General features: G+C 42.6%; 1 protein-coding gene across 7 annotated transcripts in view; it reads left to right on the top strand.

The window, feature by feature from the left end:
- Positions 1-18165, top strand: part of PDZD2 (PDZ domain containing 2) — a 404920-nt gene that overhangs the window by 348123 nt on the left and 38632 nt on the right. For all 7 annotated transcript variants that reach the window (XM_027520465.1, XM_027520462.1, XM_027520463.1 and 4 more), the window contains 7 exons: positions 844-955; positions 9382-9527; positions 13106-13225; positions 14200-14314; positions 16782-16855; positions 17000-17222; positions 18012-18129. In XM_027520465.1, the coding sequence (XP_027376266.1) occupies positions 844-955; positions 9382-9527; positions 13106-13225; positions 14200-14314; positions 16782-16855; positions 17000-17222; positions 18012-18129 (908 nt within the window). The remainder of the gene's footprint in view (positions 1-843; positions 956-9381; positions 9528-13105; positions 13226-14199; positions 14315-16781; positions 16856-16999; positions 17223-18011; positions 18130-18165) is intronic.

Raw genomic sequence — 18165 nt, 5'->3', positions numbered from 1 at the left:
AAGTTATGTTTGACTCTTTGCGACCCCATAGACTGCAGTGCCCCAGGCTTCCCTGTCCTTCACTATCTCCCTGAGTCCATTCAAACTCATGTTCCTTCTCAAGTAACAAAATGACCCCAGGGGCTCTTTCCAGTTTGAAACCTTGTCAACAAAGGTGCATCTAGCCGAAACTGTGGTTTTTCCAGTAGTCATGTATGGATGTGAGAGTTGGACCATAAAGAAGGCTGAGCGCTGGAGAACTGAGGCTTTTGAATTGTGGTCTTGGAGAAGACTCTTGAGGGTCCCTTGGACTGCAAGGAGATCCAACCAGTCCATTCTGAAGGAAATCAGTGCTGAATATTCATTGGAAGGACTGATGCTAAAGCTGAAACTCCAATACTTTGGCCACCTGATGAGAAGAACTGACTCTTTTAGAAAAGACCCTGATGCTGGGAAAGATTGAAGGCAGGAGGAGAAGGGAACGACAGAGGATGAGATGGTTGGATGGCATCACCGACTCAATGGACATGAGTTTGAGCAAGCTCCGGGAGTTAGTGATGGGCAGGGAAGCCTGCTGTGCTGCAGTCCATGGGGTCACAAAGAGTCAGACACAGCTGAGCGACTGAACTGAACTGGTTCTATCCTGTGTAGTGAGATTCGTGCTGAGGAGGAACTTGTCTTGTCAGCATGAGGCTTTGTGGTTCCAGATTATCTGAAGGGCTGTGCTTTGATCCCATGAACTTTTTTTCTCATGTGACACCTGTACTGCTGCTCTTTGAGCCTTGAGGTAAAGATCTTGGAGGAAATGGCATAAGTGACCATGGGCTGGCCTCTCCCGTCAACTCTGTGCTCTCTGCATTTCAGATGCCTGGAACAGAGGAGCCCCATGATGCATGCGGCCCCGAGGAATCCAAGGGGAACTTGGAAAGTCCCAAACAAGGCAGCAGTAAGATGAAGCTCAAGAGTCGCCTGTCAGGTAAGTGGACTCTTTGCCTGCCTGATTGGGAGCTTACGGCTTCAGGAATGGGAAGATAAGGTTATTAGCACGATCAACTCTTTTTTTCTTTCGTTGTTGTTATTCAGTCACTAAATCATGTCCGACTCTTTGCAACCACATGGACTGTAGCCCATCAGGCTCCTCTGTCCTCCACTATCTCCTGGAGTTTGCTCAAATTCATGTCCATTGAGGCGGTGATGCTATCTAACCATCTTTTTTCCATAAAACTTCCAGATTGTTTTATTTTTGATGGTGCATGCCCCAGGCATAACTGCCTTCAGCCTGGCTGCCCACATGAGTATTTTCATTTGAGTCATAATGAAGGGAATGTCAACATCTCTGTTTGTCTCTGCTTAAATGTAAATTTCCTGTTGTGTTTGGTTCATTTACTTCAGGTGACCCTTTCTCTGTGGAATATTCCTGATGGCCTATCTTTCCAGCAAACATACCTATTCCCCAAACCGCTGGTCCACCAGAACCTGGAGCAAAGAACTGGGTTTTTTTTTTTTTTTAAGGTATCAAATGTGCATCTCAACTAAATGGAGGGGGCATTGGGACCTAGTTGTAGCTTTTGTAATAAAGAGATCTGATGTTTCCTGGGCACATCTTCCTAGCAGCTGGCCTAGGCCCTGAGAGAGAAAGTCAGAGGCTGTGTGTGGGGACACATTGTGACTTTTGTGACAATGTCTGAGGCACTTTCACCTTGTCAAGCTTTTTCTACAAAACAAGAGGGGAAAAAAAATTATATTTTATGGGTGCATTGATATAAAGGTACAAGCTCGATTCATTATCTATTAGTTACTCTTACGTTCATTTTTTTTTTCCTCCTGAATTTAAAAGAAATTAAAACATTTTTGTGGACCCCTAAGATTGGCTTGGGCCCTCAGCACTGTGTCTGCTGGTCTGATAGAAAAATCACCCCTTGGCTACCCACCTGTGAAGGACATCCGGTCTAACAGGAAAAGCAAGAGTTTGGAAGCTTGGCAGAATCAAGTTTACCCATCAGCTCTTGAGTTACCTTGTGACCCTGGGCCAGTTATTGAACCTCCGTAAACTTCCTGTCTCACCTAAAACAGGAGAAGATAGTCCCAACTTTAAAAGGTTGAACAGATAAAAACAAAACAAAAGCACGCATAGAAGCACCTCACACAAAGCCTGGTGTGTTACCATCCCCCCGTAAGTCAGTTTCCTCTTTCTGCTGCCCACATCAGTGGAGGGGTTGGGCGGTGTCTATGGCTGCCAACCAAGAGCATCTCCAGCCCACATTGCCTCCGCCTCTATTATTCTCAGGTAAGGTGGCAGATTTAGGATATACATCCATTTAAAAACAAGAAAACCTGAGTAACAAAATGAGTTGCTTTGTATTTATAACTCAGAATAATTAGGTAGTGTCATTTATGACTGTTAGGGTATGGGTTTGCAACAAAAAGTGTAATGACCAGAGGATAGTAAGACCAAAGAGAAAGGTCAGGCTGATGGTCCTCACAGGAAGAAAACAACAGCTCCCCTTCAGCCCCGAGGATCACCTGTGAGGAATACATTTAAATCCTGTGTGTTTGGGCAGGGGAGGGGGTTTTTGGGTCATCTCTCTGATCAGTACCTTATAAACAATTCCCAGGGAAGGCTCACAGAGTTCTAGGGAAATACAGTGACCTTTGAAACCAGTGTAGTCACATTCCTCATTTTATGGATGTGACCAGAGAAATTAAGGGGATCCCAAAGGTCGCTCATTCAGTCTGCCCTCCAGAGTTCTTCCCACCACCTCTCAGCTTCCTGGAGGTCATGGAGAGAATCCTATTCCTCAGACTGGGGGTTTATGATGTGGGGAGGGGATCCTAGCTGATGACCTTTCAGATCCATGACTTTCCACGTTCGTACTATTGATTTAAACCATGCTGGACATTCAACTGAGTACTAAATCCAGAACTGGCTATTGTTTGCCACAAATGCAAGCCGCCTTCTCTTCCTGTATTTTCCGCAGACTCACAAGGCCGTAACAAGGAAATATAGTAGAAGGAGCACATGCACGAAGTCAGGAAGACCTGTGTTCAGTTCCCAGCTCTGCCATTGCTGGCTGTGTGACCTGGAGCAGGTGATTTCTCTGGGTCTCAACTTTTTCACCAATAAGATGAGGGTTATAATATACATGTATTGTGCATATCAATGTGAGTGCCTTCTAAGTCAGCCTTGTTGAGAGATCCAGTAGAGAGAATGCATATGGCACTGCCATTCCAAAATGTGGCTGCGATAGGCCCTCACCACGTGGTAGCTGCCTCTGTCATCACTGTCATGGTTAATATCACATCCATCATTGTCATTGTCCACTCTTAAGAGGGGAAGATGCTTGATTGGGTTCAGACAGGAAGATTCCAAGTTGCAGGTCATGATGAAGTATGCACGAAAGTTGTGAAGACTGAGGTCTCTCTGAGTTGTGGTGCCTGGGGGAGGCATCCAGAGTGGGCAGGATGAAGGAAAGCCAGTACACAGGCAGGACTAGGCAGAACACAAGAGGAGGAAAACCAGGGTCTAGGCTTGGGACAAAATGCATGAGAAATATTTTGGGACAATGGGGGGAAAAAATGGGTTAGAGAAGTTTTTGGCAACTGTTTTTCTGCCTCAGCTGTCTGAAAGATACAATAATCCAGCCACAACCATGATTCAGTCCAGCAGAAAGAATAGGGGGGAGGAGATTCTTGGCACAGGAGGTGATGGTACAGGCAAACTTGGGGGAAACTTCAGTGATATTTATATGCTCCCCAGTTTGGGGACGGATGTAGGTGGAGGACAAATGCTCTCCTCTGAGAATTCGCAGGCTGGAGCAATGAATTCACCAAGCAGGCTAGTGGGAGATAAGACTGGAAAAGTAATTTGGAGGCACGTTAAAGAGGCTTAAGGAATTGGTTCTTCATTCAGTGCTTTGAAATATGTTCAGTCTAAAGACATTTGAATACAGGAGATTTTAATGTGATCACTTCCTAATTTCTGGGTCCTGTAAACTTGGATATTTATTTCATATTTTCATAAGTGAGTCACTCTGGTATTCACGTATCAGTATATTATCTACAGACACTACCGTATGTGGTTTCTCTTCTGTTGATGGCAAGTGCTTCCCTGTCAGCTCAAAAGGAATTTTCTTCTAATAAATCTTGTTCATATGAGTAAGCATGCCAAGATAGATTAATCTGGCCATGAGTTATTAAGTCATGAATTATTAAGGAGGTTCTCTAAAGAGGTTCCAACCATTTCCACTAAGATTTTGGCCCGTCTGGCTCCAAAGTGACTGAAGTGATTTCATGGAACATTTTTCCTGATATTCTAACCAGAGTTTTCTTTACTTCATACCTCCTTTTTTGCCAGTAGGGTTCCCTTTTAACTTTGGTATTTTTTGATTTATCCATGTTAATGCCTTAGGTCTGTGATCTTTTTAAATGAAAATTTTTCTTTTGATTGCAAAGGAATTTCAGATGTTTGAAAACCTGAAATTTGTATCACAAAGTTAATATGTAGCTTTTGAAAACCCAGGCCTTTAGTGATGTCCATTATAACTGTATCAGCACCATTCTAGCTTTTCATCATTGTTAAAAACTCAGCAATATATTATTTTTAAAAGAGTACAGAATCATCTGATTTTATTTCATGAAAATCTTCCTGAGAAATTTTTAGATAAATTAAAATTTTTTAAGTCATCAACTAAAATATTAAATAGAAGAATTTGACATTTCAAAGAATCTGTATGTGTATATAGTTATATACATACATATACATGGATATACACATATATTGGTGCATAATGTAAACATTGTAATGTGATTGTAACTATATTCAATATAATTGATCCATCATTTAAGATTAAAGTCTTTAAACTCTGATACACTGTTGGTAGGAATGTCAACTGACACAGCCACAATGGAAAACAGTATGGCTGTTTCTCATAAAACTAAAAATAGAACTACCATATGACCCACCAGTTCCACTTCTGGAAAAGAAGTATCAAAAAAAACACTAAATACACTAATTCAAAAAGATGCATGCACCCCAGTGTTCACAACAGCATTACTTACAGTTGCAAGATATGGGAGCAACTTGCGTGTTCATCAACAGCTGAACGGATAAGGAAGATGTGGTGTGTTTGTCTGTGTATATATGGAATATTACTCCACCATAAAAAGGTGTGAAATGATGCCATTTGCAGCGGCATGGAGGGACTTGGAGGGTAGTAAGCTAAGTAAAAGCAGTCAGACAGATGAAGAAAGTACTGTATGATACCACTTATATGTAGAAGCTAAAAAATACAACAAACTGATGAATATAGCAAAAAAAGAAGCAGACTTAGAGATAATAGAGAACAAACTAGTGATTACCACTGGGGAGAAAGATGAGGGAAGGGGAGGGGGGAGTAGTGGATTAAGAGGTAGAAGCTATTATGTACAAAGTAAACTACATAGTTTTATATGTAGGATATATTGTATAATACAGGGGATATAGCCTATATTTTATAATAACTATGAATGGAATATAATTTTTAATGATTGTTAAACACTGTATTATACATGTATAATTTATATCATACGTAAAAATGTACTTCAATTTAAATAAATAAAAATTTTTAGATAAAGTCCCTTAAAGTATCCTATTTTAAAATAGTATACAATATAAACTTCTGCTTCACCGACTATGCTAAATCCTTTGACTGTGTGGATCACAACAAATTGTGGAGAATTCTCAAAGAGATGGGAATACCAGATCAACTTACCTGCCTCCTGAGACACCTGTGTACAGGATCAAGAAGCAACAGTTAGAACCAGACGTGGAACAACTGACTGGTTCCAAATTGGGAAAGGAGTACGTCAAGGCTGTATATTGTCACCCTGCTTATTTAACTCCTATGCAGAGTACATCATGTGAAATGCTGGGCTGGATGAATCACAAGCTGGAGTAAAGATTGCCAGGAGAAGTATCAACAACCTCACATATGCAGATGATACCACACTAATGGTAGAAAGTGAAGAGGAACTAAAGAGTCCTTTGTGAGGGTGAAAGAGGAGAGTAGAAAAGCTGGCTTAAAACTCAACAGTCAAAAAACAAAGATCATGGCATCCCATCCCATCACTTCATGGCAAATAGATGGGGAAAAAGTAGAAGCAGTTAACAGATTTTATTTATTCTCTTGGGCTCCAAAATCACTGCTGCCATGAAATTGAAAGATACTTGCTCCCTGGAAGGAAAGCTATGACAAATCTGCTGCTGCTGCTGCTAAGTCGCTTCAGTTGTGTCCGACTCTGTGCGACCCCATAGACGGCACCCCACCAGGCTCCCCCGTCCCTGGGATTCTCCAGGCAAGAACCCTGGAGTGGGTTGCCATTTCCTTCTCCAATGCATGGAAGTGAAAAGTGAAAGTGAAGTCGCTCAGTCGTGTCCGACTCTGAGCGACCCCATGGACTGCAGCCCTGGGTCAGGCTCCTCCGTCCATGCGGTTTTCCAGGCAAGAGTACTGAAGTGGGGTGCCATTGCCTTCTGACAGTGTATTAAAAAGCAAAGACATCACTTTGCTGACAAAGGTCCGTCTAGTCAAAGCTATGGTTTTTCCAGTAGTCATCTATGGATATGAGAGTTCGACCATAAAGAAGGCTTGAGTGCTGAAGAATTAATGCTTTTGAACTCTTGTGTTGGAGAAGACTCTTGAGAGTCCTTTGAACTGCAAGGAGATCAAACCAGTCCTAAAGGAAAGCAACCCAAAGTATTCACTGAAAGAACTGATGCTGAAGCTCCAACACTTTGGCCACCTGATGTGAAGAGCCAACTCACTGGAAAAGACCCTGGTGTTAGGAAAGATTGAAAGCAAAAGAAGAAGAGGGCAGCCAAGGATGAGATGCTTAGATAGTCATGACTCAGCCAGTGACTCAGTGAACATAAATTTGAGCAAACTCCAAGAGATGGTGAAGGACAGGGAAGCCTGGTGTGTTGCAGTCCACAGGGTCACAAAGAGATGGACACGACTTAGTAACTAAACTACGTATGATAAAGATGTGTTTAAAAATTGTTAATGATTTATTAAAAAAGATGTGACAGTTGCTCAGTCATGTTTGACTCTTTGTGACCCCATTGACTATACAGTCCCTGGAGTTCTCCAGGCCAGAATACTGAAGTGGGTAGCTGTTCCCTTCTCCAGGGGGTGTTCCCAATTCATTGATCGACCTGGGGTCTCCTGCATTGCAGGAGCTACCAAGGAAGCCCCTTAAAAAAGATACAGAGTGCCAACCATAAAGAGAAAATATGATATGTTGTTTACATTAAAATTATGAACTTTTGGTTATCAAAAAATACCGTTGAAAGAATCAAAGTCAGAAAATATATTTGTAATACATAGATTCCACAAAGGACTCATATCCAAAATATATTAATAATAATAAATAAAATTCCTGTAAATTAACAGAGAAAAACCCAATAAAAGAATGAGCAAAGGAAAAAAAACCAAAATTTTCTAGTAGTCCAATTGAAAAAGGAAAAAAGGATAAAAGAGCAAAAGACTTGAACAGTCTGTTTACGGCCTTAAAAAAGAAAAACTGTCAATGAATATTTGAAAAGAAGCTCAGTCCCATTAGTCCTTTGTTGTTCAATCACTCAGTCATGTCCAAGTCTTTGTGACCCCAAAGACTGCAGCACACCGGGCTTCCCTGTCCATCACCATCTCCCAGAGCTTGCTCAAACTTATGTCCATTGAGTCAGCGATGCCATCCAACCATCTAATCTTCTGTTGTCCCCTTCTCCTCCTGCCTTCAATCTTTCCCAGCATCAGGGTCTTATCTAATGAGTTGGCTCTTCACATCAGGTGGCCAAAGTATTGGAGCTTCAGCTTCCACATTAGTCCTTCTAATGAATATTTAGGACTGATTTCTTTTAGGATTGACTGGTTTCATCTCCTTTAATTTGATCTCCATTAGTCCTTAGTGAAATGTAAATTAAAAACCACAGTGAGATACCATTATTATCCACTCTAACAGAGTGGTCAAAATTAGAAAGACTGGCACTAGTAAGTCTAACAAGTATGTGGAGGAACAAGCCGTAATGCACCCTGGTGATCCCACTTGGCGAAAGGGAACGCATGCCTGTAACCCAGCCACTCTCATTCTAGATAGATCCAACAGACACAACATGCACAGAATGTCCAACAGTATATTCTAGATCAGGGTCCGCAGACTACCACCCACAAGTGTATTAGTGTGGCCCACAGATAGAAATGCTTTCTACATTTTTAGTGCATCTTAAAAAAATGAAAGAATGTGTGCTGAGACCATCTGTGACTCATAAACCCTAAAACATTTATTATCTGGCCTTTACAGAAAAATGTTTTCTGACCCTTATTCTAGGTCTAAAACTGGAAACAAATCAAATGTCCATTAGCAATAGAATGGATAGATAAATCGTGGTATGTTTATATGATGAAATAGTGTGCAAAAATGGGGTGAACAATCTATTGGCATGCAACAACACGATGGAATTTCACAAATACTGAGAATAGGAGCCAGATTCAAAACGAACATGTTGTATGTGTTCGTTTATATCAAATAGGTGAAAATAATCTGTGATGTTGGACCTCCCGGGTGGCTCAGTGGTGAAGAATCCACCTGCCAAGCAGGAGCTCGCAGGTTTGATCCCTGGGTCAGAAAGATCCCCTGCAGAAGGAAAGGGCAACCCACTCCAGTATTCTTGCCTGGGAAATCCCATTGACAGAGGAGCCTGGTGGGCTACAGTTCATGGGGTAGCCAAGAGTCGGACATGACTTAGCAACTAAACAACAACAATCTATGATGTTTGAAGTCGGGATAATGGCTGCCCTTGGTGAGCAGTGTTCAGTGGCACAAAAGGGATTTGGAGACCTGGTGATAGTCCATGTCTTAGTCTGGATGTTGGTTATTGACAGGTTTATTTTGTGAAATTTCATGGAATGGTTTTGTGCACTTCTCTGTAAGTTATACTTTAACTAAAAGTTTGTTTAAATGTCCATTGCTATACATGAAAAAAAGCATCTACCACAAGGGTCTACTACCAATCACAAAGTGATATTCCTCCATCACTAAAAAGCCATCCGCTGATAGCATTCTCACCATTGCTTATTGCCTTATCAACCACAGCTACATCTTAGTTGGATTAAATATATACATTACCCTTTATCCAAACTGGTCACTTTAAAAACTAGCACTTTCTTCAGAGTCTGGCATTATGGCCTCAACACACCCCAAGCTCATGCAGAACTTGACAAGAGAACATGATGAGCCAGGTATTGGCCACCAGGCCATCTGAGCAACCGTGAATGTAGGTGTAAATGCAACAAGTTTTTACCTGTACATGCTCCTAAGATTCTCTTCATTCTATATCTCGTCATGTTTTCCCTCTGTTTTTTCAAGGTGGTGTACACCGTCTAGAGTCTGTTGAAGAATATAATGAACTGATGGTGCGACATGGTGACCCCCGGGCCAGGATGTTAGAGGTCTCCCGAGATGGCCGGAAGCATTCCCTTCCCCAGCTCCTGGACTCGACGGGCACATCACAGGTAGCACAGCACTGTGGAGCCCCTGACTTTCTTATCCAGTCATAGCTACTTGGCTACAGGCAGAAGAGCACGTTTCGAACCATGGGTCTCCAGGTTTTCTGTTATTCTCTCAGAGGCCAGCAGGAGCTTCATGTTCTGAAGACCTGTTTGTGTATGAGGGCCAGAAGTATTTAGGACAAGAGATATAGTATAGTCAGTAAGGTCTATCCAGGGAGGCTAGAGAGAAGTCAGCTTAATATTTGGAAATAGAAGAGAAGGGGGAAAAAAATCCCTTGTTGAATCTCAAAATCTCCATTCTCTTCCACTGTGTGTTTTGGAAATGAGAGCCACTTCCATTGCCAGGAGACAATGGCGCCTCACGGTCTGTGGTGAACCACCGTCTCTTGTTCCGTGGGTGTGTTGTGTGTCGGCAGAGCCTGGTGGGTAGGTGGGTGTGGATACGTGGCGGGGTTGGCTATGGTGTGTGCCTGGATCCTACCTCTTATACAGTAACGGCTCCAACAGCCAAAGTCAGAAGAGACTGCAGAGAGGACTGAGGGGGGTGGGGATGTTCATATTCTGTCCCCAGCAGAGCTCAGGACTCCGCAGCCCTGCACAGGGGCTCCCCTCGACTTCATCGTCCTCAACCCAGTCAATACCTGGTGGACGTCTCCTAACCAAGTCAGGAGCAGGCTCAGTCTCTGGGAACTTGTGGAGTGTTCTTCCAGTCCTGGCACCGTCAGCCAGAGTGCAGAGGGGTCACTGGCATCCGGTCCCCAGGCCTCAGTGAAGCAGAGATGGGGGGCAGAGGGAGTGACAGCTGTGATACCCTTAAGTGCATGGAGACTCAGGTATCAGAGTTCTAGAAGACCTAGCTCAGGTCATCTGGGTTGGGCTCTTGCTTTGGGTGTCTCACATTTTTACGGATAGGGTAGCTAAATCCCAAAGAGGTTGAGTATTTAGTTCCAAGCGATACACCAGAATCACTGTGCAGGGAGTTTGGCCTGACCTGAATACAATTAGAAAGTGCCTGTGTTTCAGAGGCCACTGCTGATTAGGCTGTCATGTGCTGAATCCACCAAGGGCCACTGAACTTGGGGCAATGAGAAAAAGCAGAGCAGAAAACTCGCATGAGGCCTGGTTAAAACCCATGTCTGGAGACAAGTGTGTGTCCTGGGCAGCATGATCCAGTTGGATCAACGGGGAGATTAAGAAGCCGTCAGAGAGCCACATTGCCAGAATGTTTTGGTCAGTGCGGAAAATGAAAGCAGGTCTCCTGTTGTCCTGGCCAAGGATGTCCAGCACTAAGGTGCTGACTTCTTAACTGACTCACGAGGAAACCTGACTGTATTTATGGCCGGAAATGATCTATTTCCAAAGTCCAGAAGATGGTGAGGAACAGGGAAGCCTGGTGTGCTGCAGCCTACTGGGTCGTGAAGAGTTGAACACGATCTGGCGACTGAACAGCAACAAAAGAACAGGCTTCTAGGAACCAAGAAACACAAGCTAATGCAAGATTTTAAACAAGAAGCTGTTTTTCCCTCTTCGAGTTGTTCTTTCTTTTCTGTCCTCTTTTTTCTGCCTTTTTCTCTTTCTCCCAGGATTTGCCTTTCTTTCTTTCTTTCCTTCCTTCCACTTTTGTTGATTAGTTGTTAAGTCACATCCTAGTCTTTTGTGACCTCACAGACTGTAGCCCACCAGGTTCCTCTGTCCATGGGATTTCCCAGGCAAGAATATTGAAGTGGTTGCCATTCTCTACTCCAGGAGATCTTCCTGATCTAGGGATCGAACCCACATCTGCATGGGCAGCGATTCTTTACTGCTGAGCCATAGGGAAGCCCCTTCCTCTCTCCTCCTCTCTTTCTCTTTCTCTCTCCTATCCTCCCTCCACTAAAAAGTATCGTCTAGATTAGAGCTACCCAGTAAAGCTTTCTGCAGTGATGGAAATGTTTTATGTCTACACTACCCAGTATGGTAGCCACATGTGCCTTTGAAGCACATGAAAAGTGGCTAGAGAGACTGAGGAATACATTTTTAATTTTCATATATCTTAATTTAAATATAGATGACCACAGGTGGGCTCATGGCTGCCAAATGGGATGACAGAAGTGTAAAAGTGCAGTGAGACCCCTAAAACTCTTCAGGACAAGAGTGAGGCCTGCTGGCCTCTGATTCCTACAGGGCAGATGGAAGAAGGCTCTGCTGGAGGTTGTTAATCAGAGAAAGAGTTCCCTTGTGAGTCTGCACATGAACCTCTATATTCGAGGGCTATGCCTGGCTGTTTCCATAATTGTTGTAGTTCAGTTGCTCAGTCGTGTCCAACTCTTTGTGACCCCACAGACTGCAGCACGCCAGGCTTCCCTGTCCATCACCAACTCCCGGAGTTTGCTCAGACTCATGTCCATCAAGTCAACAATGCCATCCAACCGTCTCATCCTCTCTCGTCCCCTTCTCTTCCTGCCCTCAGTCTTTCCCAGCAACAGGGTCTTTACAATGAGTGGCCTCTTCACATCAGGTGGCCAAAGTATTTCCATAATAGTTTCGGTAAAAGGGTGGTAACCTTGCCAAGCCAACATCATTTTCTTTTTTTTTAAATGAATCAGAGGCTGGGAGGCCAACATAGCGGACAGATATTATGTAAAACTGCAAGATATAGTTGTTCTAAGCTGCTAGGAACACGAAAATATCATTAGCAGATCTCATTTCTACCTTCGAATGTAGAATATGCTGATTAAGGATAAAGACTGTTTTCTAGTGTCTTTTTTTCTCATATTAAACATGAAATGATTTTGTTGTTTATGCTAGAATATCTATGTCATTTAAGAAATGTATGCTTCTAAAAAGAATAGCAAGGAGCTAGATTGTCGCAGTGCTTTAGGAATAGATTCATTTACTCTCTTGTTTATATTATGAATGGTCCACACTGCTTACACCCACCCTCTGGACTTGGTGGGTGATGGGAAGGGAAAAGAGATCAAGATTTTGAGCTGCTGCGTGCCAGAAAGGGAAAGTGTGGCTTGTGGAAAAGTATTTCATTTTCCAAATGTGAGGGATCAGAGCTGAAGCTGCTGCAGTCTCTCAGAGGGATTTTTTTTATACGGAATAACAGTTGTCTGGGTTTGCGGTTTGGGTTTTATAAGAAACAAAAGCTTGCTGAGTTTTGAGTGAATGAATTGAGCTTGAAATGATGAGCTACTTGCTAACCATGACTGTGAACTTGGAGTGGGAGCAGGGGTGACTTCCAGCGGAGACCCTGACCAGAGGATGCTCATTCTACGTCTCCAAGGCCCCTCGGTTTCTGGTCCCTTACTCGACTCCAGAAAGCAAAAAGTAGGATATGTGGAGTAGGCTCGAGGAAGGTGCAGCCTAGGTTGTTTATGTGGGGAAAGAAGACGTGGCAGTCCATCACAGTTGGGGCTGTTCCTCCAATGTGCTTTATAATAAGCTTTATTTAACCCACTGGACCAGGTATGGACCACAGGCCAATGGCCATCTAACACAAAAGACAACTGAGGTTTCCCAAATCTGAGTATATTTTTATACCAGGGACCACAGCAGGATAAGTGAGACGATCTGTGACCTCATGTGCTGACTTTTAGGAATACCACATTGTGAAGAAGTCCACTCGCTCACTAAGCACAACTCAGGTGGAATCTCCGTGGAGACTCATCCGGCCGTCAGTCATCTCCATCATTGGGCTGTACAAAGAAAAGGGCAAGGTGAGCTCTTTTGTGTGCACTGTTTTGCTCTCAAGGAAATGCTAGTATATATATTTTAAATGATTCCTTTTTAGTGTTGTTTTTACATAAAGTAAGGGAAAAGGTATAAAGAAGAATCAAGTAAGTGGCCTTTGGGTAGATTTGAGTGGACACCCTGGCATCCTTTCCCATGGCCCTGCAGGTGACATCATCAAACCCGTTTTGCCCTTATGATTTCAGGAGTCATCACCTGGCAGCTAGGGCACCATCAAGGGGGGCGGTAAATGCCCCAGCTTGTACCACTACTGAAAGAAAATCAGACCCTGCCGCTTCAAGGAATGCCCCCTTGTTATCCTTTTGAATGAATTTCATGGCATTCCCATTATCATAAGAGGAATAATGACAAATAATTTGTTATACAAATATCAAAATAGCCATTTTGATATCCATTTGATATTATACAAAAATGAATAAAACAGATATGGCACCTGCATAGCTATGAGCTATTAATTGATCCATGTGAAACTGACATCTTTGGAGAGCAAAAGATTGTAAAATGTCAGCAATTTCAAATGTTTACCTAAAACTTTTCACCCTTTAATATAATGCATAGCTAGCATAATGCAAGTGGATCTGAGGAGGGTCATGGTGAGGGGAACACATGAATTTGTAGCTACTAACTCAACTCTACGGGCTTCCCTCATGGTTCAGATGGTAGAGAATCCAACTGCAATGCAGGAGACCCAGGTTTGATCCTTGGGTCAGAATAGACCCTCTGGAGAAGGGCATGGCAACCCACTCCAGTATTCTTGGCTGGAGAATCCCATGGACAGAGGAGCCTGGTGGGCTACAGTCCATGGGGTTGCAAAGAGTTGGACACAACTGAGTGACTAACACTTTCACTTTAACTCAACTCTGAGTTAAATACTACATTGGGGCGTGCCCTCAGTGAAGAAGTGCACTGACAACCTGCACCCCCATCTTTCTGCATCCAGGGCCTTGGCTTTAGCATTGCTGGAGGTCGAGACTGCATTCGAGGACAGATGGGGATTTTTGTCAAGACCATTTTCCCAAATGGATCGGCTGCAGAGGATGGAAGACTTAAAGAAGGTAGGAGAGAACCTTCTGGTGGTCCTCAGTGAGCTCTGATTCTAGGAGAATCTGCCCCCTGGCAAGGTGTGAAGCAAATGCCTGAGTGGCTATGGCTCTGGGCTTGGTAGTTGGATAGACTTGGGCTGAATCCAGTGCTTACTCAGGACCTTGGACAATTCGCATAACCTGAGCTTCACTTTCTTCTGTTGTAAACTTGGGATGTGAATACCTACCTTGAAGAACTGTTGTGAGGATTACAGGGGACGTTATGTGAGAAGTGGCTTGATATCTTTGTTTGGGTTTTTAAATGTCTGTCTTGTCCCCGTGATCTTTGAAATTGCCTTGAAAATTCCTGAGCGTTTACAGTGCATTCTTGTTTGGGGCTGGAGTACATAAACATCTTTCACCAACCCCATAGCACCTACCATTTTTGACACACCTATGCATACTAGACAAGCACTGTTTGCTCCCAGCTTTATTGAGATATAATTGATAACTGTGTGCATTGAAGGTGTACGTGATAACTTTATACACTTGCATATTGCAGAATGATTGCCAAACAATGTTAATGAATACCTCCATCACCTCACGTATTGACCTAGTGTGTGTGCATGTGATGAGAACATTTAGCATCTTTCTTAGCAATTTTAAAGTATATAACCCAGTCTCATTAACTATATGCACCAATCTGTGCCTTAGATCCCCAGAACTTGTTTGTGAATCCTGATTTTTTCTCCTCCTTATTAATATACTTCCTGCATGGAATGATTGAATCATACTATTACTAGTTACCTTCAAAAATGCTGTGACCGTTCAGTTCAGTTGGTGCAATTATGTTGTGTTTAACCAGCTTATTTCTTTTAAACTGATAGGAATAAATTGGAATCTCTTTTTTTGTAGGCAGAGCGATCCCAGAAGTCTGTGTCCTAATGATAAGCCATGACCAGGCTTCATATTTTAATGGCAGAATTTTTTCTTTCTTTCTCAGAGGAAGGGTTAACCCCCAGGTGGTGTTTGTGTCTCATTTCCCAACAATGTAAAATTCTAGCGGAGCATTTTTATAATGGATGTGCCATGTGTTCACTTGACTGAAATTCATCCTGCAGTGCTAGCAGAATAGGGTAAAATGGCAGGGAAAAAATCAATAGGAGAGGTTAATAGCACTTGCTTCTCCTAAATCCTGTATTTTCGTATGTATTCACTTACAATAAATAGAGGTCATCAGAATGGTCATCAGAACCTGTTGAATTGATCTGTCTTTTAAGTAATCTTTAAAGATTTTTAAGAGCATGAGTGATCATTTTAATGTTTCTACCTTTTTCTCAGGTGGAAACAAACCAAAAACCTCACCTAGTTGAGTCTTGGTTATGCCAGGTGATTTTTAAACAGATTATTTCACTTGTTTTGCAACATCTGTAATTGCATTTACAGAAAAGGCACATAACACATGGGTTCGGTGCTGCTTGCCTTTTTAATCCTGTGTACAGGGTTCCTTTAATGGAATACCCCGTGTGCTCCTGGGATCGGCTGTCCGTGCGAGGTGAAAATGTGTGTTCATGGGCCACTCTGCACTCTGTTATAAGGGAGTTCCTCTTCTGCACCACACTGCTGTGCAGGGTTCAGCTTGTGCGCCTTTGTGGTGTTTTTGATGAACTGTTACTCCAAAAACTAGAACGTGACACAGGAATCCAAAGCCGGAAACTAGCTTTAAGTCAAGAGAATGTCCGAGCTCTATTATGTTCCCAGCAGACACTATCAACAACTTGAAAAATGACCTGACTGTGCCTTCTTGGAGTTGAAGATGAGTTCAGGGTAGTTTGAGAGAGAACGAGAATGAGAGCAAGAGAGAGAAAGAAATTTGGTATTAGTCTACAGCAGTCTCCTAGATCGAAGTGTATACTAACTTGCCAGCTTACTGACAGAACCTTGAACACCATTAAAACCAAGCATCTAGACTGTGGGGCTGCACGTAGATGTGAGGCCGCCATTCCTAAAGAATATCTCATGTGTTTCCTTGTCTCTGTCACTGAAGCCGCTTTTCACACACCATGTCTTTCTGAAAATACAGGCTTGGCTTCACACGTGTTATGGGTGTTTGTGCTTCACCACCAGTGGGTGTAAGTTGTGAACCAAAGACTGTAAGAAAAGGGTAGGAATTCAGTCTTTGTAGTTTGATTTCTAAATGTAGAGCATGTATTATCAGACTTGGTAGTGGCAAGAGAGTAAGGTCTTGATGCTTCCCACAGTTGTTTTAATTAAAGGTGAAAATAGAGAATTACTGCAGAATAACATACAATGTCATTTATTGAACCATTTTGTAACATTCCTTGGAGCTAAGCTAATGAGAGTAGATTGGAACAATAAAATTCATCTTAAAGAGGTGTAAATCAGGGATTTTATGGTATTTTATTTAATACTGACCAAGCAGTTAGATTCCAGTAAACTAAAGCTTGATGTTAATGTAATTCTCAAATTTGCTCACTAGGGGATGAAATCCTAGATGTAAATGGAATACCAATCAAGGGCTTGACATTTCAAGAAGCCATTCATACCTTTAAGGTAAGGACATTCTTATGGACCTCCTTTATCATAATCTTTGTTTTTCTTTATTTCATTCTGGTTTGGGTTTGGTGATTTTTTTTTCCCCCATCATTTGATAAAAGGACAACCTGAATGTTTTAGCCCTTCTTCCTGTTTTCTCAGCAAATCCGGAGTGGATTGTTTGTCTTAACGGTACGCACCAAGTTACTGAGCCCGAGTCTCACGCCCTGCTCCACACCCACACACATGAGCAGATCAAGCTCCCCAAACTTCAATGCCAGCGGGGGAACCTCAGCAGGGGGCAGTGATGAAGGCAGTTCGTCCCTGGGTCGGAAGGCCCCCGGGCCCAAGGACAGAATCGTCATGGAAGTAACCCTCAACAAAGGTGATACCAGCTTGTCCTCATTTCGTTACATTCTCTCAAATCATAATTTGTAATCTGTTCTTGGGTTCATTTTTTTTTATATGTCTTTTTCTATGAATTGCTTCTTTGGAACATTCTGCTACCAACAACATATGGCGTTCTCTAAATGGGCAGTAGGATCAAAAGGAGAGATCTCAGTCACTTCACTAAAGTGAAGAAAAGTTCCCCGTAGCTCAGTTTTTTAAAGCTCTCTCTGGATGAATCACTGTGTGTCAGAGACTCATGTTAAAAACATCACTCACTAGCTGAATTCTAGGGCCAATATAACATTTTCAAGGAGAAAGAATATAGTTAAGAATATAGCTAACACCAGTAACTAAAAATCCTGGGTAACACCAAATCTTACTGCTTTTAATCTTTGCCTCCAGTGGTAGAAATATGATGAGCAACTGAACAACCTAGAAATCAATGGGAGGCAAAAGAAAGCCTGAAGTTGTATATCCAGAATAGAAAATGTTACTGGGACTCTGCCTGTTTCCAAAAACAGATTCAAGGAGACCCTTCAGACTAAGAAGAGAATGGACCATCAAATAATTCACAGTCCATAGTTAGCCCCTGGTTCTGCCATAGACTCATTTCATTAAAAGAATATGGCTCACATTGACAAAGAAAAGTAAAATGTATATCCTAAGTCTGGTCTAAAAATAGGTGGTTGTTGGTCAAAGTATACATTAATGCAGATTCAAATTACTGATACTCCTTTTCTTTCTTTCTTTTGATTTTGTTTTCTTTCAATGATGCCTCCCACAGAGCCCAGAGTTGGCTTAGGCATCGGTGCCTGCTGCCTGGCCCTAGAAAACAGCCCTCCTGGCATCTACATCCACAGCCTTGCCCCAGGATCAGTGGCCAAGATGGAGAGCAATCTGAGGTTGGTTGTAAACCTGAGAGTTTAGAGTTCTGGTGG

The sequence above is a fragment of the Bos indicus x Bos taurus genome, chromosome 20 (genome assembly GCF_003369695.1).
Source record: "Bos indicus x Bos taurus breed Angus x Brahman F1 hybrid chromosome 20, Bos_hybrid_MaternalHap_v2.0, whole genome shotgun sequence".
NCBI lineage: Eukaryota > Metazoa > Chordata > Mammalia > Artiodactyla > Bovidae > Bos > Bos indicus x Bos taurus.
The sequence above is the reverse complement of the archived record's forward strand: the minus strand, read 5'-3'. Positions and strand labels throughout refer to the sequence as shown.